At 42.8% G+C, this 27444-nt stretch overlaps 1 protein-coding gene across 5 annotated transcripts in view; it reads right to left on the bottom strand.

Moving 5' to 3' along the window:
* The window catches only part of cd276 (CD276 molecule), a 356577-nt gene that overhangs the window by 15955 nt on the left and 313178 nt on the right, over positions 1–27444 (bottom strand). For all 5 annotated transcript variants that reach the window (XM_087982239.1, XM_087982237.1, XM_087982234.1 and 2 more), the window contains one exon: positions 24046–24081. In XM_087982239.1, the coding sequence (XP_087838365.1) occupies positions 24046–24081 (36 nt within the window). The remainder of the gene's footprint in view (positions 1–24045; positions 24082–27444) is intronic.

Below are 27444 nucleotides of genomic sequence, written 5' to 3' on the forward strand. Positions count from 1 at the left end.
CTACTACTCTTGTTATTTTTGATTTAGAATGTCCACAGCTCTTTCGGTTTTTATTCAGCTTGGGATTATGTTTGGCATGGACCGGTTGGATCAAAGTGTTTCCGTGTTGTACGTCTGCATGACTCTATAACTCATTCATGGGATGTGAATATGACTGGCTGGGCCAAGCATTTATCGTCCACTGAGAAAGTTGGTTGCGAGTCACATTTCTGAATTGCTGTAGATTCACTCACAATCTTATTATGACAGGAGTTCCAGGATTTCCAAGCAGTGAATGAATGATTTAATTGTCAGGTATATTTTACAGTGAGAAAAACAGTAAAATATACAGCAAAAAGCTTTTCCACTGTCACTGTGGTCCAGTGCCATTTTGAATAGCGTTAAGAAGAAGAAAAAAAGAAAGTGGCAAGATATAGCTTAAAAAGAGTGCATCAGTCCTGAGCTGGCTCATCAATAGCTCATCATCAGAGTCGCATCTCTCGCCACTGTGTCCACCCATCGCCCACCCACTCACAATCTTATTATGAAGGGAGTTTCAGGACTTCCAAGCTCGTGGCAGTGAAGGAACGGCGATATATTTCCAAGTCAGGACGGTGAGTGGCTTAGAGGGGAGCGTGCAGAGTGTGGTGCTCCCATGTATCTATCCTTGTCCTTTTAGGTGGCAGATATCAGGGATTTTGAAAGTGCTGAGACAGAAGCCTGGTTGAGTTACTGCAGTGCATCAAAGAGATGGTGTCATACTGCTGCCATGGTGCGTCGGTGGTGGATGGGGTACCAATCGAACAGACTGCCTTTGTCCTGGACAGTGTCAAATTAAGTCAAGGTTCTCAAGAGTGGCACTGCTGCCTCACAGCTCCAAAGACAACTGGTTCGATTCCAGCCTTGAGCAACTGTCTGTGTGAAGCGTGCATATTCTCTCCATATCTGTGTGGGTTTCCTCCCACAGTCCAAAGATGTGCAGGTCAGGTGAATTGGCCGTGCTAAATTGCCCATAATGTTAGGTACATTAGTCAGAGGGAAATGGACCTGGGTGGGTTACTCTTTGGAGGGTCGGTGTGGGCTTGTTGGGCCATAGGGCCTGATTCCACTCTGTAGGGGAATCTAATCTAAGTGTTGTTGAGGCATCATCCCAACAGGCAAGTGGACCATTTTCTTTTTACTTGCCTCTTCTCCTGACCTCTGATGGCACTGGCAGAGGCAAGGAACCCCAGCATGGATTGGGCCCAATGCAGACCTTGTGCTGGTGGTGAGTAAGCCCCTATCTACTTTTCTGGGGTGAGCACAGGACCTGGGGAGGCAATTGGTGGCTGCTACATTGGTGGAGGTGACATTGGTGAAGTAGGCCCAGCGGTGAAAGATGGGGCCTAAAGATCAGCATTGGTTGGGTTCAGTGCTGGCGGTGCTAAAAGCAATAGTGGAAAGGCATCATGGCACCAACTATGAGGTGGACCCAACAGCGAGAGATGCGACTCTGATGCCAGCGCAGTCATTGATGATGAGCCAGCTCAGGATTGATGCACTCTCTTAAAGCTATATCTTGCCATTTTTTTTTCTTCTTCTTCTTAACACTATTCAAAATGGCTCTGGACCATAGTGACAGTGGAAAAACCTCCACATTCCTGAACACTATGGGCTATTTAGCATGGCCAATTAGATTAGATTCCCTATAGTGTGGAAACATGCCCTTCGGCCCAACCAGTCCACACCAACCCGCTGAAGAGTAACCCACCCTCATCCATTACCCTCTGACTAATGCACCTAACACTATGGGCAATTTAGCATGGCCAATTCACCTGACCTGCACATCTTTGGACTGTGAGAGGAAACCGGAGCACCCAGAGGAAACCCACGCAGACACGAGGAGAATGTGCAAACTCCACACAGACAGTCACCCAAGGCTGGAATCGAACCCGGGTCCCTGGCGCTGTGAGGCAGCAGTGCTAACCACTGAGCCACCACATCATCCACTCAACCTCCTTGAGTCTGCTCTGCCATTTAATGGGATGATGACTGATCTGACTGTAAGCAGCAATCCACATTCTTGTTTACCCCCAATAATCTTTCATCTCCTATGCTATCCACCTCTGCCTTAAAAATATTCAAAGACTTTTTCCACTTGCTTTTGAGCAAGAAGGTTACAAAGATTCAAGATCCTTTGAGAGAAAAAAATTCACATGATCTGCTTTAATTTTCTTTTAAAAACAGTGACCCCAAGTTCAAGTCTCTCCCATAACAGGAGACATCCTCCCCAAGTCAAGGTCCCTCTGGATCACATATATTTAAGTCAAGTTACCGTTTACTCTTGTTGCCAAAATATTTATGTGGCCAGCCCCTTTCGTTTCAGGTCAATGCTAACCCACCCACAGTGTTGATTGTGGCAAAAATCAGCAATGGTAATGCCATTCAGAAATCATGGGGAGATATTTTGTTTGAGATTGTTTGGCATTTGTGTGGCACTAATGTTACTTGCCACGTGTTCTGTCCAGATCTTGCCAGAGAAGGACAGGACTGCAGTGCCTGAAGAGTTGTGAATGGTGCTGTACATCCTGTAACCGTCAGCAAGCATTCTAACTTCCAACTTTTTGATGGAGGTCATTGATGAAATAATTGATGGCTAGGTCTAGATGATATGCTTCTGGGACTGACACCAACCACAACCATCCTCCTTGGCGCTAAGTGTGACTCAACCCAGAAGATATTTTTCTCTGATTCCTATTGACTCCAGTTTTGCTCGGGCTCTTTGATACCACATGTGGTCATATACGCCCTTGTTGTCAAGGGCACGTCTGGAGTTCAGCTTTCTCGTCCATGTTTGGACCAAGTCTGTAATGAGGTTTGGGTGATGACTGACCCTGGCAGAAATCAAACTCCATGTGAGTGAGATGGTTTTTGCTGAGCAAGTGTCACTTGATAACACAGCTGACTAGCCTTTACTTCAGCCTGATAATCATGAGTGGATTGATAGGCCAGATTAGATATGTCCTGCTCTTTAAGGAGAGGATATACCTCAGCGATTTTCCTATGAATAGCTCGCAAGGCAATTTCAGACAGCATTTAAAAATCAATGATATTGCTGTAAAACTAGAATCATTCCCTGAAAGACATATCATCCTTCCCTAAAGGGCCTTAGTAAACAGATGATTTTTTTTTAACAACAATTGATAACAGATTTGCAGTCACAACTTTAATACCCCATTTATTAATTGAATTTGACTTTCATCAACAATGAATCCAAGTCCCCAGAACTAAATGGGTCTGGAATGATCATTTTAAGTGTTTACACCTTCTAAATATTCCATGCAAAAGCAAAAATAAGGCATTTTTCAACAGTTTGAGAGACATTACCCCATTCTAGGTCCAATTATTCAGTCGAATATCTGACCAGCTTGCGTAGAATGAACCCAAACTAAACTTTTATTTCTGCAGTTGGGGCGGGATCAAGTGTGAATGTTTTATGGGAGAAGCTTCTAATTCACTTTTCATTAATTTTAATTAATTAACTGAAGTTAATTTCAGTAACTTCATTCCATTTTCTCAAAAATCTAGCTATGTCACACAAAACTGTCCCCACAACTAAATCAGCAGTGTAACTCATTGTGATGGTTGTAAAATTTCTAACAGTGTGTACATATTGCTATGTCTTTCCATTCCAGATCTTTATTGATCCCTCTCTTTCTTACAAGCATCACTAGACAAAGCATTCCTTAAATATTCTGGCTCTCTCTCTTTGCTATTTGGTAGACGATACAATCTCAGAAACAAACCCTCTAACAGTCTGGGTAACCACCACATCATGAATGAAATCAGCTCATACAGTATACAGAATGTAATCTAAGTATTTGTTCAGTAGTCATTACAAATTCAACATGATTAATGGTGCAGCTCAAATTGATAGTCAAACACTTGCCTGTAAATCATGAAATATTAATGTTGAATGCCTCCTGGTTGACCCTTCGTTCAGTGAGATATGGAGCTTTCCAGACAAGAAAGGATACAAGGTTAAACCTTCAGTTTGTGTTGTATCTAACCTTGGCAAGGAGTGAACTGAGGTAGTCACAGTAAGGCTGGATGACAGAGAGGGTTGGTGCTGCCAAGTTTCCACAGATGAATAATTGACAATGTCAAGATGAAGCTTAATGGCACACCCACTAGGTTGAGCAGATGTCTGAAACTCATTGTCCAGATTTGTACGTGAGGAATGGAAGACAACCAATATCATAGAATCAATTCCTGGAGCAATATGCTGCTGTATATTGCTCCAGAAACAAACGTGAAGAATAAGGAACAAAATAGACAAAAGAAATTTGGATAATTTGTCTTTTACCTTATGAATGTTTATACCTTTTTAAGGAGGGAGAAAAGCAGCCTGACCATACTCTTTAGAAGGTGGAATAGTTTGGTACAAGTCACCATAGTCTTACCAGACCTGTATATTTGAGAGAGAGAGAGAGAGATGACTGGTGGCAGTTTAACCTGAGAGTTGCTATGCCTTAGACTTGGGGAGAGGTTGAGGAAAGTCCCTCATAGTAACCTCAACCAGGCAGCAAACTGAACCCATTCTGTTGGTGTCACTCATTGCGAACCAGCTGTCCAGCCAACTAAGCTAACCAACCATGTCAGAAAATCTCAAAACAAGTGTTCGATGCTCTCTGGCACAGAATAAACGTGAGTTAGCCATCCACACAAACTATAAGGACAATGCAGTCCCTAACAGGGACAGAGACAGATATAGCATTCCTTAAATATTCTGGCTCTCTCTCTTTGCTATTTTGTAGAAGACACAATCTCAGAAACAAACCCTCTAACAGTCTGGGTGACCATCACATCAATTGCTGACCCTTATTTGGTGCCTGCACCCTGTTCCCCCAAAACCCAAGCACAATTAACCCCTAGATTGCTAGGCCCCATTATCTGATGTACCTCCTGTTCCAGGCCCAATTTCCATGATGGTGTATCATCAGTCTTTCTTCCCAAGGACAATCTCACATTGGAACAAGGTGCAAAAGGGAAATACTCACAGCCCCATCTTGAGAAAATGTCAAGACCAATTTTTAGATTGCTTCCATTTTAAAAATATATCATCATCAGGACATTCATCCAAGCAAGTTTAGCCAATGCTACCCAGAGGCATGCTGTAGGAATGTTATTACGCGTTGCCTAAACAGTAATAAGTCAAAATAGAGAACGCATATGATTATGTGGGAATAGTTTTTAGATATTCGCATTTATATAGCATCATTCATGACCTCAAGACAATCAAAGTACCTTATAGTCTATGATGTATCTCTTGGATAAGTACAGGAATAAGAAATGTTTGGAGGGCTATGGGCAGGAGCAGGGAGGTGGGACTAGTTTAGTTTGGGATTATATTCGGCATGGACTGGTCGGACCGAAGGGTCTGTTTCTGTGCTGTATGACTCTATGATAACTCTACTTAATGATGCATTTGGGAACTCAGCAGCAGTTATACAAACAGCAAGATTCACCAAACAGTAATGTGATAATTTGTGTCAGTGATGATGGTTAAGAGATAATTTCAGTTAAGGCAATGTTGTTCTTTGAAGTACTCCACTGTTAGGCCGTCAGACGGAGAATATAGGAGCATAAGTAGGCCATTCAGCCCATTGAGTCTGCTCTGTTTTGATAATCCTCAACTCCACTTTCCTGCCTGTCCTCCAGAACTCTCAATTCCTTTACTGATTAAAAATCTGTCTCTCTCGGCCTTGAATGTCCTTAGCAATCCAGCTTCCATAACTCTCTGTAGTTCAGAATTCCATCGATTTACTACCCTCTGACAGGAGAAATTCTTTACCATCTCTCTCTTAAATGAGCAACCCCTGACTCTGATATTATTAGGTCCTAGATTTTCCTTCAAGGGAAAGAACCTTTCTGTATCTATCCAATCATTCCCCAATAATTTTGTATGCCTCAATAAGGTCACTTTTCATTCCTCTGAACTCCAATGAGTACAGCCAACCTAGTCAACATCTCCTCATATTTCCCCTACACCATGACCAACTTTGTGAACCTTCTCTGGACTGCCTTCAAGGTCAGTATGTCTTTCCTTAGATAACGGGATCAAATCTGTTTGCGGTGTTCTAGGCGTGGTCTAATGAGTGTCTTACGTAGTTTTTTTTAGATTACATTACATTACATTGCAGTGTGGAAACAGGCCCTTCGGCCCAACAAGTCCACACCGACCCGCCGAAGCGCAACCCACCCATACCCCTACATTTACCTAACACTACGGGAAACTTAGCATGGCCAATTCACCTGACCTGCATATCTTTGGACTGTGGGAGGAAACCGGAGCACCCGGAGGAAACCCACGCAGACACGGGGAGAACGTGCAAACTCCACACAGTCAGTCGCTTGAGGTGGGAATTGAACCCGGGTCTCCGGCGCTGTGAGGCAGCAGTGCTAACCACTGTGCCACCGTGCCGCTCACACATTTTAGCAATACTTCTCTATTTTATACTCCAATCCCTTTTATATAAAAGCCTACAATACCCTTGCTTTATCCTTGATTGTTAGCTTTTTGTGATTTATGCATGAGGATGTCCAAAGCACTCTGTGCATTCTTTCTCCAGTTAAATAGTATTCAGTTCTTCTATTCTTCCTGACAAAGTGCAGAACCTCACAACAGCATTGCATGCTATTTTATAAAAGGCAGATAATGGTTTAATACCTCACCTACATGAAAGTCAGTACCCCTGACACTGCAGTATTTCATCAGCACTGCATCTGTCAGCTGCTTTGAGTGTTCAACTCTTTACTTCAAACAGCACAATCTCCTGACTTCCCTCAAGTGCGACCCATTGAACTATAGAATCGTAGAAGAGAATCACAGAATGCCTACAGTGCGGAAGCAGGCCATTTGGCCCATTGAGTCCACACCAACCCTCTGAAGAGCATCCCAACCAGACCCAACCTATCCCTGCAACCCTGTGTTTCCCACCTAACCTGTACATCTCTGGACAATTTATCATGGCCAATCCACCTAACCTGCTCATCTTTGAACTGTGGAAGGAAACCGGAGCCCTTGGGGAGAATGTGCAAACTCCACAGTCAGTTATCCAAGGCTGGAACCAAACCCGGGTCTCTAGCTAAATGTACAACAGGCATATTAAAAATCTTGAATCTGCACTCACTCCAAGTCAACATTTTTTTTTCAAATTGTAAGTTCCAATGCGCACATTTATAAAGCTGCAGCTCCAGCACTGGGGATAATGTGTAACTACAGTGTGACAAATTTAGGTCCAGTTCCTTCATTACACACATCAAGAGAGGAATTTATCTCTGAAATCCAAAAAATAGCTTTAAAACGATCGAATTAATTCATAATCTTTAACCTCACTCTAGCTTGCCAAGAGCCCCAGTGTGGAAAGTTGTGCGAAATTGACGAGTGCATGTTTAAAAATGAAATTGGGTTAGATAACATTCAACAATTACAACCCAACTCGTGAATTGTATTAAAAACTATTTCTCTGCTTAATCTGCACCCCGCAGCTCTGCAGAAATTGGTTCTTAATAAATTGTTATTTAAAATCAGAGCTTTATTCACTTCCCGGTATAAAGGATGCGTGCCAAGGGAAATGCTGTAAAATTGAGATATTCACCTTCTCTCAGTGTGCAGTTATAATTTGGACTGCCACTTTGTGCAGCCTGAACAAAACTGTGCCAACAGCTACTTAACAAAGGCATCGTGAATACATTTTTCTTTTTGTTAAAACAATCACCTTTGCAGGTTGAAGTGCCCTCTATTGTAACTGGATTTGCTTTGTGGACTTTTTCGCTGAGTAGCCAAAATGAAGTGTCAAGCCCATTCATCATTGTTCCAATGGTTTCAACATTTACTCATCTATCACCACATTTAAAGGAATGGAAAAACTTCTCTTTTAGAAAGATGGCATAGACGTCTACAGCACTAAAAAGGCTCTTCAGCCCATTGAGTCTGCACTGGTCAGAGAAGAAGTGTGTTGTTGGAAAAGCACAGCCAGTCAGGCAGCATCCGAGGAGCAGAAGAATCGACATTTTGAGCATTAGCTCGTCATCAGCTCACTTTCTACTGGTCAGAGAACAACAAGCTAACTATTCAAATCCCATTTTTCAGCACATGACCCATAGCCTTGTATGTCTTGACTTTGCGAGTGCCCATCTAAATGTTTATTGGTGTGCAGGTGCCGGTGTTGGACTGGGGTAGACAAAGTCAGAAGTCACACAACACCGGGTTATAGTCCAACAGGTTTATTTGAAATCACAAGTTTCGGAGCGCTGCCCCTTCATCAGGTGAAGATGGGAGCAGCACTAGGAAAGCTTGCGATTTCAAATAAACCTGTTGGATTATAACCTGGTGTCATGAGACATCTCAACATTTCTTAAGGAGGATGTAAAGTTTGAGGGAACTCCTTTTGTTTGAAATACATGTTTCTTTACAGGAAGGAAAAAACAATTACACCCTTCAACAAGTTCCCCTTTCAGCACACACCATCCTGACTTGGAATTACATCACTATGACTTTGATGTTACGGTTTCAAAATCTTGAAACTCCCTCTCTAATAGCATGTGGTCATCCCTACTCCTGAAGGACTGCTGTTGTTCAAGTCGGCAGCTCAAGGGATGGGCATTAAATGCTGGTCCAGCCAATAATGGCCACATCTCATCAATGAATAAAATAAAAGTGTTAAAAGGCTTTGATGTTTACAATGCTGGCCAAGTCCCTATGATGTTTACTCCACAGAACATAAAAGGTTAAGAGATGATTTGATCAAAATTCTCCAGCTATTAAGTTTCTCACCATCTAGCCTATTTGTATTTGGGGAATGCAGGTCCAGAGAACTTTCCAGATGTTTCCACAAGGGTTGCTGCCACAACCACACACTTCCAGTCAACTTTTCCCAGCATTCTTGCCAGATTTTGAGAGTCACACCATTGTAGACCCTGGGGTCAGGTAGAAGAATATATGGAATAGATTTCCGTAATGAGATTAGGAAATCATCATACACAACAGGGTTCGTAGAAACTTGGAACTCTCTTTCTGGCAATGACAGTCGATGCTCAATCAATGATTAATTTTAATTTTGATGTTTGATAAAAGGTTGTTCATGAAAGGTATAAAGATTGTGACAGCCTTTCTTTCTTGTAAGGCAATGGTTTGCATAGTGGTGCAAACTCTGCATCCAGCAGCTGTGGTACAGCTCAGGAGCTGACAATATCACCATGGTAGGACAGATAACAAACAATGATAAGTTAGAATACAGAAAGGAGATAGAGGCCTTGGTGTCGTGGTTCAATGATAACAACCTCCCTCTCAACCAAACAAAAGAGCTGATCATTGACTTCAGGAAGAAAGGTGGAGAATACGCCCTGACTACATCAACAGAGCTGAGGTTGAGAGGTTCGAGAGTGTCATGTTCCTAGAAGTGTTGATAACTGACAACCTGTCTTGGATGCCCCACGTAGATGTGATGGTCAAGAAAGCACAACAACGCTTCTTCTTCCTCAGGCAACATGTCTGTAAGGACCCTCAGAGTAAGAGAGCGGGCTGAGTTTGTCTGTGATTCGCTGGCCTCAGTTTTCTCTGGGTTGTGTTAGCCAGCTAAACGATTCCTTTCTTCCTGAATCTTCCAAAGCCCTCTGCTCCAAACTCCAGCAGTCGTCATAGCCATCAATAGCCTTGCATTGGTCTTTCAGCCATCTTTACCTCTTAGCTGGAAATGTCCTTAGAGCAAAGGCATAGATGCCCTGGACGTTATGCTGGCTCACTATACAGAAGGTCTTTGGTATTCAGCCAACATTCATTCAATATGTATGGCCAAGCAAACATGAACGCCATTGGCTTAGCAAAGAGTGTGTGCTAATGGAGTTAGCACATTCCAGGACAGCTTAATTAGTGATTTTGTTCAGGTATTAACCAAAGTTTGCCACTTGCTTTCAGAATACATTTGTTGACAATAAACATATTATTTTATTGCATTAAATAAGGCTTTGTAGACATCTATTGTTGGCACTGAGAAGCATTTGGCCATTTGTCATTAAGTTGACACATCTCTACTAATGGTGTGACTGGTAGTGTAGTGAGGTTTGATTAACAGTGTTTTCCTCTCATCATAGCCAAGTCATTGTTGTCCAGGCTTCACCAGTGTACAGTCAGGTGCAGCCCAGTGTGCGCCAAAGTCCTTATATCAGGGGTCACAAGCCTGGGCCAATTGTAGCACTGGGACATGTGATTTCTGCACCTCTTCCCATCTCCTACTGGGACTGTCTTAGAATCCCAACACTGTGGAAGCTGGCCATTTGGCCCATCGAGTGTACATCAACCCTCCAAAGTACATCCCACCCACCTTTGTATTTCCCATAGCTAATCCTCCCAACCTGCACATCCCTAGAAACTGTAGGCAACTTATCCTGGCCAATCCACCTAACCTGCACATCGTTGGACTGTGGGAGGAAAAGAAACCCATACAGACACGAGAAGAATGTGCAAATTCCACATTGACAGTTAACTGAAGGTGAAATCAAATTAGGGTCCCTGGCGCTGTGAGGCAATAGTGCTAACCACTGAGCCATCGTGCCGCCTCTAGAGGAGCTCCTCAAGGATCTGGTGATCTTGCACATTGCTCCAATGAGCTTTTGGCATACAGCATTTAAAAACATTGGAGACAGATCGAAGATGTTTGAAAATTGGCGCATTCATAAAGATTTTTAAATTTGTAAGGTCTGGTACAACAAAAATCTAGGAAAGCTTTGGGGAGCAGGGATTGTACAAGGTTCAAATGTTATATCCAACCACAGCTACTACTGAATAATGACTAGTACTTTGAGGAAGAGAAGGGTGTACGCTATTGATAGAACAACACCTACTGAATTACCAACAGTTTCAGTTCCAAAGAAGAGACGTTGTGGTCAAAGCCTTATCCTCAAACTTCTCTGGAACAATACTGAACATTCTCTGAAAACAGAAAGTTTAAGCTACCTGTTATGGACCAGACCAGACCCCCTCAAAATAGTTTAAGAAGGTAGCCTAGACCCTATTTTTTTCTTAGTAGGAAGGTAAATATGAATTTGAATGTTTCAGAGAGATGTGACTGGTCAAACTACTCGACATAAAAAAAATTATTTAAACACGATAGTTAAAATTCAAACAAAGAGGAATTTAGAATAACTTAACTATTGGAAAACTTAACACAACAATAGATAGAGTACTTAGAACTAATTAATAACTCCAATATAGTAACATCTCATGAACACATCTTCTGGGAAATTCAGCCACAGATTCTCACATGCAGTTCTCCAAACCCAGAGGAAAAGAAATATCGAGATAAAATTCAAAGAAAGTAGCAGCAAGGAGATAGTCACTGAAGCTTCCGACTCTTTTGAGACCCCCAAAGGGGGTCTGCTCAAGACTAAACCTAAAAACAATCAAATAAACTAGAAAGCCTGGCCTGCGAGAGCCGGCTACTCCAACTTTCAAAAAACCCCAAGGCCTCACAAATTGTTTACTTTCTTCGAGACAGCTCGTTCCCTCTGCCCCATGACCTCTCTTCAAAGAACGAAACTGGGACAAAATAATCTGAAAGTGACAGATTAGAATCCCGACAGTATGGAAACAGGCCCTTCAGCCAACAAGTCCACACCAAACCTCCTAAGAGCAACCCACCCTACACTTACACCTGACATTATGGACAATTTACCATGGCCAATTCACCTAATCTGCACATCTTTGGACTGTGGAAGGTAACAGAGCACCGAAAGGAAACCCACTCAGACACGGGGAGAATGTGTAAATGCCACACAGACAAACGCCCAAGGCAGGAATTGAACAAAGGTCCCTGGTGCTGTGAGGCAGCAGTGCTAGCCACTAAGCCACTATGTTATTATTACTGTTGCACCACCAATATTATCCTTTCACAATGTTCATGGCAACACTGTGGGTCAGGTCGTTTGCTGTAATGCTGATGCAAAGCCATGCTTCAAAGCAATGATATTTTGAAGGATGATGTTTGACTCCACTTTCACCCATCTTCCAACACTAGGGCAGGCTTGAAATTTTGGCTCCGGGTCCACGCTTGTTCTTGCGACTGTCATTTCTTTGTTCCTTGCTGTGCTCAATAATGAGAGGACTTTGGTTTGAATCCAGTAGAGACAGATGGTATCTCAGCCAAGCTCCCTTTACAAACAGCTGCTCGGAGTTCGAAATGAAATGAGTTTGCATGGTCTCATTCCCATGCCCAACAGATGCAAGGCAAATCTAACATAACATCTGGCGATCACTCAACAATAATATGTCAAGTCAGCTGAACAGACTTCACTGGTACAGGTACTTCAAGGCAGTAGAGACGTGCCTGTAAGGCTGTACTAGGCTCTGGTCAGACCGCATTTGGAATAATGTGAGCAATTTTGGGTCCCGCCTTTAACGAAGTGCGTGCTGGCCTTGGAGGTTGTCCGCAGGATGTTCCGAAGAATGATCCCAGGATGAAGGGCCTGACATGCAAGGAGCAGTTGAGGACTCTGGAGTCCTTCTAGAGTTTAGAAGGATGAGGGGGCACTTGATTGAAACTTAGAGAGTAGTAAGAGATCTGGATCGAATAGAATTGGAGGAGATGTTTCCACTAGTCGATAAGAGCAAGACTCAAGGGCACAGCCTCAGAGTAAACTTCAGCCTTCAGAACTGAGATGAGGAATTTCTTCAGCAATGAGAGCAGATATTCTCCAAAACTCATTGCTGCAGACTGCTTTGACGGCCAAGGCAATAAGTGCATTTATGAGAAAGATAGATAGGTTCTTGATTAGTAAAGGGATTAAAACTTCCAGGGAGAAGGCAGGAGAATGCGGTTGAGAAACATATCAGCCACGATCAAATGGTAGAGCTGACTCAATGGGCTAAATGCCCGAAATCTGCTCCTATATCTTATGGTCTTTTAAACCTCTCAGTTAACAACATACACAAGAATCACTTTAGCAAGCATTCCTGTATGGCAGATTGCAAAAGTTACTGTTAGTGAAATATTTACTGAATTATCCTCTCTTGAACTTTGACTGGGAAACAAACTCTAGCAGGGATACAGTATTAAGATCCCAACTAATAAGTTCAATCCCCTAGTGAATCCTGGCTTCATACAGCATAGATTTTATTTTTATTTCTCTTTCCTGTGGAAGTTACTCACTAAACATGGGTGGCATGGTGGCTCAGTGGTTAGCACTGCTGCCTCACAGCGCCAGGGATCAGGGTTTGATCCCAGCCTCGGGCGACGGTCTGTGTGGAGTTTGCACATTCTCCTTGTGTCTGCGTGGGTTTCCTCTGGGTGCTCCGGTTTCCTCCCACAATCCAAAAATGTGCAGGTTAGGTGAATTGGTCGTGCTAAATTGCCCATAGTGTTAGGTGAATGGGTAAATGTAGGGGAATGGGTCTGGGTGGGTTGCGCTTCGGTGGGTCGGTGTGGACTTGTTGGGCCGAAGAGCTTTTCCAATCTAATCTAATCTATCCCAGCAATACCTTTATGGATGCACAAACCTCAGTGAGGAGAAACCCATCCCCATATTAAAACTTCTTGCTCTTTTTAAAATAAAAATAATTCATGGGATGAGGCCACCACTGGCTAGTCCAGTATTTATTGCCCATCCCTAATTGCCCAGCGGGCAGTCAAGAGTCAGCCATATTGTTGTGGGTCTGGAGTCACATGTCAGCCAGACTAGGTAAGGTTGGCAGTTTCCTTCCCTAAAGGACATTAGTGAACCAGATAATTTATTCCTGACAATCGGATTCCAATCTGCGATGGTGGAATTCAAACCCCAGTCCCCAGGACGCTACCTAGGTCACTGGATTAATAGTGTAAGGATGATACCACTAGGCCACTACTCAGCTGGCATGGCTGCAATCTGTTTCCAATCAGACAACCCTTGCAAATTCATGAGAGACTCTTACAACAAACCATTAACTTAGCCCATTCATTCCTTAACTTGGGTTACACATACATTGTGGAGGGAGGGAGTGAAGGTGATAGGTCGTGACCTTTCATCTGAACTGGGAACAAAATGAAAATGCTTCCCATCCAATGAAAGGGAGGCAATTTACAGTCTTATGTGTGTAATTACTTCAAACTTTATTTAAAAAAAAAGTTAGATCTTCACAAAACTGAAAAACTAAACATCTTTCCTCCATGTTAGAAACCACGTTCTCAAGTAATAATAGCTACAATAATAATGATGATGCGTTATGAATCTTCAATGATAATGCATACAACTATCAAGGTCAAAGTCATTCCATCATGTAAGAGACATGGAAAGGAATTTCTAAAGCCCCTCTGGCACACATGCCTATAATCCCCAGCCCAATTTGACTTTGGCTTTCCTAATCTTGTGGATCATCCCACCCAGGAGCTGAAGTGCAGGGCATATATTACGTTGTAGGTGCAGAAGCAGACCATTCAGCCCATCAGGTTAGATGGTAGTCAAGATACCAACAATTGTTTAGAAGTTCAGCCTTTTCATTTAAAAGGAGGATAATACTGCAGGCTCCATTGATCTTTCTTCCCAATTTGAAGTGTGAGAGAGAAAATTATGGCCCAGTATATGGCTAGTTTAACGTTAGCACAGCCTTTGAATTAGTTAAGCCTCACAGAAGCACAGAGAGAATGCAACACAATTATTGCAACTCAGCCCACTTTGGTGAATAGTTGTTTTGGTGACGATTAACGTCTGGACTTTAACTGGAACATAAAGGAATGTGCAAAGACTTAGAAATGAAGAACTTAAAGAGACTAAAATGCAACATTAGCTTCACTTCGAGTCACTATTGCTTGGATAGAGTACTAGCTTAATTCTATCTTTGTTACTGTGCCCTGCACACCATTTATACTCCCAAGAAAGCCTTTACACCTGGTGCCCAATTTGACAGGATGGTTATGCATGTTGGAAATATACAGTTGAATTAAAATTGCAAATATTAGAATGTCAATGTTCAAGGAATGCATATGGCAGAGTTAACCTGAACTCTTTCCTTTGTGTGATAATATTGACAGTAGGCCAGATGATGGCTTGGATGTTTACATTTGACCTGGTCCTGATGGTGCTGTCGCATCTGCAAGCTTTGAGATGGGAAGTCTCCAAAGATGCTAATCTGTACCAGCACTCAGTTTTATTCATGGCCTGGCATCCTTGGAAAATGGCTCCCTTATCCCAAACATCTTGGATGGCAGACTTACTCATAAGGAAGCCCACTGCTGACAGACATAGTTCTGGAAACAAAAGAGCAAAAGCTTGAGAAAACATATCTATGAAAAATAAACACTGGAGAAGAAATGGATGAGGAAAGTACAACCTTGAACAAAAGATGGTGGTGCAGTGGTTATGTCACTGGGCTAGTTAACTTGGAAACAAGGAGTAGGTCATTTGGCTCTTCAAGCCTGGTCTGCCATTCATGGACTATTCTTTATCTCAATGCCACATACTCTCAATTTGTCCCGTATAATCAAAGGCCCCTCCCATCCCAGTTATACCCTCTTCAGTCAGGCAGAAAATATAAAAGTTTAAAAACAGATTTAGGAATAGCTTCTTCCCCACTGTTATCAGACTTGAACAAACCTTTCATTTTTTAAAGTTGATTTTTCTCTGCACCTTCTCTGTAGCTGTAACAGTGCATTCGATATTCTGTTCTATTACCCTGATGTACTTATATATGATATAGTTTGTCTGGATAGCCCGCAAACAATACTTTCCACTGTATTTCAGTACATGTGATAATTACAAAGGATTCAAGCTATTGCACTGTGGCCATGGGTTCAAATCCTACCATAGCAGCTAATGGAATGAGTTCAGGCAATAAATCTGGATATGCCTCATAGTGCCAGGGTCTTGGGTTCAATTCCTGCCTTGGGCGACTTGTGTGGAGTCTGCAGATTCTCCCAGTGTCTGTGTGGGTTTCCTCCCACAATCCAAAGATGTGCAGGTCAGGTGAATTGGTTGTGCTAAATTGCCCAGAGTGTTAGGTGCATTAGTCAGAGGGAAATGGGTCTTGATGGGTTAGTCTTCGGAGGGTCGGTGTGAACTTGTTGGGCCAAAGGTCCTGTTTCCATACTGTAGGAAATCTAAATTCAATTTTCAGAGCGGCATGATGACTCAGTGGTTAGCACTGCTGCCTAACCACACCAGGATCCCAGGTTCGATTCCAGCCTGGGGTGAGTGTTGTGTGGAGTTTGCACAGTCTCCCTGTGTTTGCGTGGGTTTCCTCCAGGTGTTCCAGTTTCCTCCCCACAGTCCTAAGATGTGCAGGTCAGGTGAATTGGCCATGCTAAATTGCCTGTAGTGATAGGTGCATTAGTCAGAGGGAAATGGGTCTGGGTGGGTTATTCTTTGGAGAGTCAGTGTGGACTGGTTGGGCCGAAGGGCCTGTTTCCACACTGTAGGGAATCTAATCTATATAAAGCAAGACATTCGTGATTGTGACCATGACAACTGTCACCTAATGTTGTGAAAAGTATCTACAATATTGCCCTCTGGGGAAGAAAATCTGCCATCCTTACCTGGTCCCACCTGCATGTGACTCCAGACCCATTGGAATTGACCTCTTGAAATGGCCAAGCAAGCCATTTAGTTCAAGGGCATACAGGGATGTCGAAAGAACGAAATTAACATTGAGTTAGATGTTACAATAATTCTGTTTTAAAACAGCTTGAGATTCAAAGATAAACAAGTAAATTGATAGATCTGTATTTGATGCTCTCCATGTTCTGTACAACATTGTTTCATTAAAATGATAAAAATTGGTAACTATCAGTTTTGAATACATACAACATATAAATATATACAGTTTCCTCATTGCATATCACATTTCCTCACATGAGTTTCAACAGTGCACCTACTTGAGCCTTCAATGTAAGTGACCTCCCATGTATTAAAGCAAGATTCTAATCAGAGCCCCAGCCAAGATCCTTTTCCATATAGATATACAAGTGGATCAGTTAGTTCAGTGGTCTGGACAGCTGGTTTGTGATACTAACAGAACAGGTTCAATTCCCACACTGGATGAGATCAACACAAAGGTCCCACATTCTCAACCTTGTCCCTCATCTGAGATGGGGTGATCCTCAGGTTAAAGTACCACCAGTTACCTCTCTCTAACGAGAGACAGTGGACTTTACCTTTTTGCTTCCTGCACCTGCTTATTTCTGACCAGAAGCAACAGCACAACAGATCCAATTTGTGACAGAGAGTCAAAAGAATTCTAATGGAATTGTGAAAGACCCGTTTCTCATGAGTGCAGCAGGCAGGGGTGAGAAATGATAGCCAATCACACAAGCTGAGGAATAGCTTGAAGCTTTCATTGCTGGTGATTTATTCTGGTGGGTCTCTGGACACAACGTTCCTGATAGAATCTCAATTGCTTTTGTAAGTTGACTCCATAACGGGGAGAACTGATACTGAGCATTAAGTGGAGAGAATACAAAATTAGAACTTTGGATCGATAAATCTGGAATCCTGACAAGAGGGGAATTCAGTAGAACTTCATTATTACCAATCTGTTATCGCAAGGCTATCATTGCAGATGTTACCATGAACTCAGATCCTCATTAATCAGCAGGAAAGCTCAATAAGATGGAAGTGCTGACGAAAATCTACACAGGTTGTTCAAATGCCTTGAGTTCATAACAAACACTGACTCAAAAACAAAATAATTATTCAAGACAGCACGGTAGTATTACTGCCCTTGAGATGATCAAAGTTGGCACAACTGAAGTGAGAGATACTAATGAGTCCCTAAGGGCCAGTAATGACCCAATTACTCCTCCTTCAGCCAAGCAAAAATAATATTTGTGCTACTTTTATGAATCTCAGTTGCACAGGTGTATATTCCCTGTTGTGTACATATTTTAGATTGTGCAGAATTATCTAATTATCTACTCGGCTAAAGGAATATTTGTGTGGGGATTGTGTAGAAGGAATCGGACAGTCAAATTAATATTGTACCATGGTGTCGAGAGAAATTTACAGGCTGGGGATGGTGTGACACGTGTCTCCACTCCTCGCTCTGGATCAAATTGTGTACTGTCCCAGTGACTTCACCAGCATTGCAGCAGTTCAATGGTACAGCCAAATTAGGAAACCTGCACAATTAGGGACCGGGAGCAACTGCTGGCCTTGTCAAAGATGTCCATACATCAGGAACTAACTTCTTTTAAAAGGTTGTGAAGGTTTACCTTAATTTTTGGCTTTAATTGCCAATTGATAGCGCTGTGCTACTTGCATCATTTTGCAAAATATCCCTACTTTGAAAATTGCTATGGCGCCTTACCTTGATCCGAATGCCAAGGATCATTTGACAAGGGTGTTCTAAAATGTCAAGCTTCATTCTTATCAGAGCCCCTCTGACAGCATAGATCCCCAGCTCAGTTCAAATCATGTATCATTGCACAGGATCAATTAACTCAAAAAGGGACAAATATTATTGCTCTTTTTGTAAAAAACCTCAAGTGTAATATTGAAGATATTTGTCTGAAATATCCCCCGATGCCCAGGGTCATTACTCCATTGAACCATCAGCAGATTATTGTTCATTGATCAAGGTAGGTCCATTCACATGCTACAACATTCTGTGCCTGACAACAGCTTCAACATGTAGGGATACAAGAACCAGCCCATCTCACTTGTCACTCTCACTGTCACTTATGTTGATGTCTCCAATTTCTCATGCTGCTTATCCGATCTCCAGATGAGTAGAAATCTCCTCCAACTAAATACTGAGGAACCCAAAAGCTGTTGGCTTCAGTCCCTGGCACCAATCCTGTGCCTTAGCCATCAATTTGTTTCTGCTTGACCACCACCTGAAGCTGAGGTAGACCCCTTTGGGACATGGTTAATTTGAGAAGAGCTTGCAACCACATATTGGCCCCACCCTTTAACCTGACCTTGGTATTCAGTTGTTATCTATGCTACTTATTCAATTCAATTCAAGTTCTGGATTTGATTATGAGTGTCTTGTAACCAATCTATGCTTGTTTATCACCGTGTTTGACTGGTTAAGCCTGGATATGGACTCAGAGCAAAGTGAAGAGGCAACACAGAGATCACGAGAAGGTGATGGGTCAGCATGATTGCAGAGACATTTTAAAACTCTGATAAATAAACTAGTGTCAGTTTAGCATTGTTCGGATATCTAAAATGCACAACACCACTACCTGCAGCTCCGTGATATCACTGTGTCCAAATAGTTGTGACTGTTGCTGTTCCTCTAGGCCAGGCTATTCCAATGTTCTACCAGCTGGCTTTCCATTTTCCATGAAGTTGAATTCACCCGAAACTCATCTGCCCACGTCTGAACGTGCAACAAATCAGTCACCCATCAGTCCTGTACTCACTGACCTGCACTGGCTTCCAATTGGTAATAGCTTCATCTCCATTTCTGAATCCTTTATGGCCTCATCATTCTCTCTCTCATGCCACCTCCTCCAGCCCTCCAACTCTCTAAGACGTCTTTATGCTCCAATGATTCTGGCTTCTTACACATTGACAAGTTTCATTCCTCTAATGATCAAGTCTTTAAACACGTAGACTTTCAGTTCTGGAGTTCTCTTCATGAATCTCTCCTCTTTAAGGCATTCACTTACATATACCTCCTTGACCATTGTAGACACGATGGTGAAGAAGGCATTTGGCACACTTACTTTCATTGGTCAGAACACTGAGTATAGGAGTTGGGAGGTCATGTTGTAGCTGTATATTAGTGAGATCACATTTAGAATGCTATGTACAATTCCAGTCACCCTGCTATAGGAAAAATGTTGTTAAACCTGAGAGGATGCAGAGAAGATTTACAAGGATGTTGTGGGACTGGAAGGTTTGAGCTATAGGGAGAGGCTGAATATTCTGGGACTTTTCTCCCTGGAGCATCAGAGGCTAAGGGGTGACCTTGTAGAGGCTTATAAAATCATGAGGGGAATGGATAGGGGGAGTCAAAAACTGGAGGGCATAGGTTTAAAGTGAGAGGGGAAAGATTTAAGAAAGGACCTGAGGAGTAATGTTTTCACGCAGAGGGTAGTGCATGTGTGAAACAGCTGCCAGAGTAAGTGGTGGAGGCTGGTACAATTATAACATTTAACAGGTTTGGGTTTAGAGGGATATGGGCCAAATGCTGGAAAATGGGACTGGGTCAGATTGGATTGTCTGGTCAGCGGGGATGAGTTGGACCGAAGAGTCCGTGCTGTATGACTCTATGATCAAGTTTTTGTTTTGAAAGCTCTCCTGACGTGATTCGAATTTTGCATACTGACATTCCTGTAAAGGAGCTTGGAATGTTTTACTGCAGTAAAGACTCGATATAGATGCTGATTATTGCTTTGTAAATACAACTTACAATTTGCAAGCAAATCTTCGCATTCATTTCCAGAGAACAAAATTGCACAATGTTGATCATTTCTGAACATAAGGACTCAGAAACAGGAACAGGAGTAGGCCTTGAGCCCACCCTGCCATTCAGTGGGATCATGGATGCTTTTTGAGTTTCAATCCTTTCTCTCCCCCATTCCCTACACATCTATCTGACTTCACCCAATCCAATCAACATATCCCTGCTATTCCTTTTTCCAGTACATACTTTCCCTTAAATACAATTCACCTCAACCATTGTCTGGTGTAGTGGGTTCCACATTTTCATTACTCACATGTTTGTCCTGAATTTCCTTGTGATATTTATAGTTTTGGTCTTCATCATAAATGGAAACAATGTATTTTTATGCCATCAAACACTTCCATAATTGTAAATTTGAGATCAGCCATGATTGTATTAATTGGCGCAGCAGGCTTGAGGGGCTGAATTGAATTGCCTACTCCTGTTCTTAGTTGTTGTGTAAAGATTGGCAAGAGAAGGAGGATAGTGTGCAAAGTGAGGACTTCAGTGGTGGATGGTGTACGTTGCTCCTGAGGATTCACAGTAAGATTAGATTAGATTCCTTACAGTATGGAAACAGGACATTTGGCCCAAGTCCACACCGACCCTCCAAAGAGTAACCCACCCAGACCCATTCCCCTGCCCTATATGTACCTCTGACTAAGGCACCTAACACTATGGACAATTTAGCATGGCCAATTCACCTGACCTGCACATCTTTGGGGATTGTAGGAGGAAAGTTTGGGAGAAGATTTGTAACTCGGGTGCTCGTTGTTGTGGTTCTGTTCACCGAGCTGGGAATTTGTGTTGCAGACGTTTCGTCCCCTGTCTAGGTGACATCCTCAAGTGCTTGGGAGCCTCCTGTGAAGCGCTTCTGTGATGTTTCCTCTGGCATTTATAGTGGTTTGTCTCTGCCACTTCCGGTTGTTAGTTCCAGCTGTCCACTGCAGTGGCCGGTATATTGTGTCCAGGCCGATGTGCTTATTGATTGAATCTGTGGATGAGTGCCATGCCTCTAGGAATTCCTTGGCTGCTGTCTGTTTGGCTTGTCCTATAATAGTAGTGTTGTCCCAGTCAAACTCATGTTGCTTGTCATCTGAGTGTGTGGCTACTAAGGATAGCTGGTCATGTTGTTTCATGGTTGTTGGTGTGCATGGATGCGGATCATTAGCTGTCTTCCTGTTTGTCCTATGTGGTGTTTTGTGCAGTCCTTGCATGGGATTTTGTACACTACATTGGTTTGCTCATGCTGGGTATCGGGTCCTTCGTTCTGGTGAGTTGTTGTCTGAGAGTGGCTGTTGGTTTGTGTGCTGTTATGAGTCCTAGGGGTCGCAGTAGTCTGGCTGTCAGTTCAGAAATGTTTTTGATGTATGGTAGTGTGGCTAGTCCTTTGGGTTGCGGCATGTCCTCATTCCGTTGTCTTTCCCTTAGGCATCTGTTGATGAAATTGCGGGGGTATCCGTTTTTGGCGAATACATTGTAGAGGTGTTCTTCTTCCTCTTTTTGCAGTTCTGGTGTACTGCAGTGTGTTGTGGCCCTTTTGAACAGGGTCTTGATGCAACTTCTTTTGTGTGTGTTGGGGTGGTTGCTTTCATAGTTTAGGACTTGGTCTGTGTGTGTGGCTTTCCTGTATACCTTTGTGGTGAATTCTCCGTTCAGTGTTCTCTGTACCATCACGTCTAGGAATGGGGGTTGGTTGTCCTTTTCTTCTTCTCTAGTGAATCTGATTCCTGTGAGTGTGGCGTTGATGATCCAGTGTGTGTTCTCTATTTTTTATCAATAAGAACAATTTTATCAATAAGCTCTCTATCAATAAGCACATCGACCTGGCCACTGCAGCGGACAGCTGGAACTGACAACCGGAAGCGGCAGATACAAACCACTATAAATGCCGGAGGAAACATCACAGAAGCTTCACAGGAGGCTCCCAAGCACTGAGGATGTCACCTAGACAGGGGACAAAACGTCTGCAACACAAATTTCCAGCTCGGCGAACAGAACCACAATATTGTAGGAGGAAACCGGAGCACCCAGAAGAAACCCGCACAGACACAGAGAGAACGCGCAAACTGTAAGGCAGCAGTGCTAGCCACTGAGCCATCATGCCACCCTCATTAGTATCTTTTTGACCCAATAAGACAGAGGTTGGACACCTTTGAATTGATCAATTCCAAGTATAGAAATTATGTTGGTTTCATCCTGTCTTGAAGGTGGAAAAGAAATGGCAAATACTTACTCTGCAGACTCATAATGGAAGAACATAATGGTGTTACTGCAGTCATAAACAATCAATAGGAACAATGAACCGATTAAAACACGAACAACAGTCAAGACCTTCATTTCTGCTCATGGCCATACATCGCAGGAAGGCTTTATCTTATCATGAATAAATGATGGCATACAAGGAACACTAGCTTTTACTGCACAATGGCCCCAGACAATTGGATCAATCATTTTGTTTAACCCATCTCTCAGTGAAGACTAGTCTATTTGTGCATATCTCAGTCGCTGGTTTCTCCTGTGCACCTGGAGGTTTTGCAAAGGCTGCTTTCAGTGCCGTCATTTTTGGAAAGCTCTCTCACCTGAACACCATATCCCCCGACTTAGAGTCATTGAGTTATAGAGATGTACAGCATGGAAACAGACCCTTTGGTTCAACCCATCCATGCTGACCAGATAGCTCAACCCAATCTAGTCCCACCTGCCAGCATTCGGCTCATATCCCTCCAAACCCTTCCTTTTCATATACTCATCCAAATGCCTTTTAAATGTTACAATTGTACCAGTCTCCACCACTTCTGGCTTGAGTGTTCTGGCTAGATGGATAGAGAAATGGTTGGGCAACAGGAGACAGAGACTAGTAGTGGAAGGGAGTTACTCAAAATGAAGAAGTGTGGCCAGTGATATCCCACAGGGATCCGTGCTGGGACCACTGTTGTTTGTGATATACATAAATGATTTGGAGAAAGATGTAGGTTGCCTCATTCGCAAGTTTGCAGGATGACACTAAGATTGGTGGAGTAGCAGATAGTGAAGAGGACTGTCAGAGAATGCAGCAGAATATAGATAGATTGGAGAGTTGGGTACAGGTGAAGTTCTTCGGCCTTACCTACTATCCTTCTAGCATTAAAAGAAAGGCACCTCAGACCAACAGTCCCTCTGCTTTCATCATTTGCTCCCGGCCTACTCTTCCTCTTAGTCGTGCTGACTTCATTATCTATTTCTTAACGGGTTTTAGTTACTACCTCTTTCCTGTCCACTAACCTCCTCATTTGGTTCCCATCCTCTTGCCACATTAGCTTAATCCCTCCCCAACAGCATGATCAAGAGCACCCCCAAGGACATTGGCCCAGGTGTAGACCATCCAGTTTCTAACAGTCCCACCTCCCCGAGAATTGGAACATGGATTTCAACTCAATCCCACAGGAAATCTGCCTGTGCATGCGTTAGCGTGGCAACTCGCTCTCCTTTCCCTTCTCTCGTTGACCGTTTGCCAGGATAGCTCTGATCGCCTGGCCCTAGATTCCACAGATTAAAATCAAAGGTGCCATCAATCCCAGCAGAACTGGATGTCCCACTCTGGCAACTTCGACAGAGGGTTTTGCTTGCTTTCAGAAAACCGTGATGTTCAACGAAGATGCAAGAATAAAAAGAGCCAGTCCTACCTTCTTTATCATTAGCATGTTCCAAAGGCTTCATCACTGTAAAAGTCAAAAGACAGTTTATTCAAGGACCCTTTTTGTCAAAGGGCATCATTACATTATTTCACAAAGTCTTACTCCATTGACTATTAAATCAATTCACATTTTAAGGTGATACATTTTTTGTTCTTTAAGTTGTCTCAAGCTTGAACTGCATCTGTGCATTTACCTCAATCTATAACCATTTTGGGTATTTTTCTGAGATTACTATATATTAGTCCACGTAATACAGTCCACGTAGATAATCAAGTTTTTATGTAACAGTAAGGTTACAGACTCACAGCTTTACACCCAGCCTGGATTCAACTTTTACTTATGATACTGTACATAATACACCCATATATTTGATTGATCCTATACACAAAGCAGGTAGATAGGATAGTGAAGAAGGCGTTTGGTATGCTTTCTTTTATTGGTCAGAGAATGAGTACAGGAGTTGGGAGGTCATGTTGCGGCTGTACAGGACATTGGTTAGGCCACTGTTGGAATATTGCGTGCAATTTTGGTCTCCTTCCTATCGGAAAGATGTTGTGAAACTTGAAAGGGTTCAGAAAAGATTTACAAGGATGTGACCAGGGTTGGAGGATTTGAGCTACAGGGAGAGGCTGAACAGGCTGGGACAGTTTTCCCTGGAGTGTTAGAGGCTGAGGGGTGACCTTATAAAATTTTATTATATTATTATTATTATTATTATTATTACTATTATTAATAAAATTATAAAAGTTTATAAAATTATGAGGGGCATGGATAGGATAAATAGACAAAGTCTTTTCCCTGGGGTGGGGGAGTCCAGAACTAGAGGGCATAGGTTTAGGGTGAGAGGGAAAAGATATAAAAGAGACTTAAGGGGTAACTTTTTCATACAGTGGGTGGTATATGTATGAAATGAATTTCCAGAGGAAGTGGTGGAGGCTGGTACAATTGCAATATTTAAGAGGCATTTGGATGGATATATGAATAGGAAGGGTTTGGAGGGATATGGGCTGGGTGCTGGCAGGTGGGACTAGATTGGGTTGGGATATCTGGTCGGCATGGACAGGTTGGACCGTGCTGTACATCTCTATGACAAAGAGAGTGAATAAAGAGATGGCATGAGGGTTCAGTGGTTTCCATTGCTGCCTAAAAGCACCAGGGACCTGCATTCAATCCCAGCCTTGCGTGACTGTCTGTGTGGAGTTCACACATTCTCCCTGTGTCTGCACTGGTTTCCTCCCACAGTCCAAAGATGTAGAGGCTATGTGGATGAGCCATACCAAATTGCCTCACGCTGTGCAGGCTAGGTGGATTAGCCATTGGAAATGCAGGGTTACAGGAATAGAGTAGGGCTGACTGGGTGTAAGTGGGATGCTCTTCAGAGGGTCAGTGTGGACTTGATAGGCCAAATGGCCTGTTTCCACATTGTAGGGATTCTACGATAAAGGTGATGCTGATAGCTTTATATTAGAACATGAAATTTTGGAATGTCATGTAGCTATCTTAAAGGCTGGTCTCACCTCGAACCACAACAATCTCTGTTGCTCACGGTTTTTTTACTCTCAACATATACTCCATAGAATATTTTTAATGTTCTACCTGTGTTTAACATATATCTTTTGGCTCCCTCTTCCAATTAGTTTTGCTTTAATGCTGTCTGCTCTCTAGTTAAAACATGGAACAGTTAAGAACAGGCCCTTTGAACTTTGATGTTGTGGTGACCTTTTATCCTACTCTAAGATCAGACTAACCTACATACTATACATTTTACTATTATCCACATGCTTATCCAAGATGTCCCTAATGTATCTGACTCTACTACCACCATTGGCAGTGTATTCCACACACCCACTCTCTGGACAAAGGACCTACCTCGACATCTCACCTAAATCTTCCTCCAATCATCTTATAATTATGGCCCCTCATGATAGCCATTTCTGTCCTGGGAAAAAGTCTCTGGATATCCACTCTATCCCTCTCATCATCTTGTACATCTCTATCAAGTCACCTCATCCTTTTTCGCTCCAGTGAGAAAATCACTAGCTCCCTCAACCTTTCGTCATAAGACATGCCCTCCAGTCCAGGCAGTATCCTGGTAAATCTCCTCTACACCCTCTCTGAAGCTTCCATATCCTTCCTATGAGATGACCAGAACTGAACACAACATTCCAAGTGTGGTCTAACCAGGTCTTTATAGAGCAGCAGCATAACCTCATGGCTCTTAAACTCAATCCCCCTGCTAATGAAAGCCAACACACCATATGCCTTCTTAACAACCCTATCAACTTGGGTGGTAACTTTGAGGGATCTAATGACATGGACCCCAAGATCCCACTGTTCCTCCACACTGCCAATAATCCTACCTTTAATACTGTAATCTGCATTCAAATTCGACCTTCCAAAATGAATCACTTCACGCTTTTCCATTTTGAACTCCATCTATACCTTATCAGCCCAGCTCTGCATCCTGTCAATGTGCCGTTGCATCCTACACACTATCCACAACCCCACCAACCTTTGTGTCAGTGGCAAACTTACTAAAACATCCTTTCACTTCCTCACCCAAGTCATTTATAAAAATCACAAAGAGCAGAGGTCTCAGAATAGATCCCTGCGGAATACAGTCACTGAGCTCCAGGCTGAATACTTTCTATCTCCTACCACCCTCCATCTTCCATGGGCCAGCCAAGTCTGTATCCAGACAGCCAAATGTCCCTGTATTCTACACATCCTTACTTTCTGAATGGACCTACCACGGGGAACCTTATCAATCACGTTGTTAAAATCCATGTACACCACGTCCCCTGATCGACCTTCATCAATGTGTTTTGTCACATTCTCAAAGAATTCATTAAGACCTGTGAGGCATGACCCACCCCTCACAAAGCCATGCTGACGATCTCTAACCAAACTATGCTTTTCTAAATCATCATAAATCCTGTCTCTCAGAAACCTCTCCAATAATTTGCCCACCAGTGACGTAAGACTGGGTGGTCTGCAATTCCCAGGGTTATCCCTATTCCCTTTCTTGAACAAGGGAATAACATTTGCCACCCTCTAATCATCTGGTACAACTTCAGCGTGCAGTGAGGACACAAAGATCATTGCCAAAAGCACAGCAATCCCTTCCCTCACTTCCAGTGGTAACCTTGGATATATCCTGTCTGGCAGGGGACTTATGTATCCTCGTGTTTTTCAAAATTTCCAACCCATCCTCCTTCTTAACATCAACCTTGCTGTATTATCACAGAATAGTTAGATTTCTGAGGAGGCCATTTGGTCTACCTTGGCCATATTAGCCCTCTGCTAGTTTCCCTGCTCTGCCATCTCTCTGTAACATGCTTTCCTTTAGTGCTTAAGCAATCCCCTTTTTAAAAGCCATGATCGAAT

The sequence above is a fragment of the Chiloscyllium plagiosum genome, unplaced genomic scaffold (genome assembly GCF_037043375.1).
Source record: "Chiloscyllium plagiosum isolate Xiang-an unplaced genomic scaffold, Cpla_swu_hap1 HiC_scaffold_42, whole genome shotgun sequence".
Lineage (NCBI taxonomy): Eukaryota > Metazoa > Chordata > Chondrichthyes > Orectolobiformes > Hemiscylliidae > Chiloscyllium > Chiloscyllium plagiosum.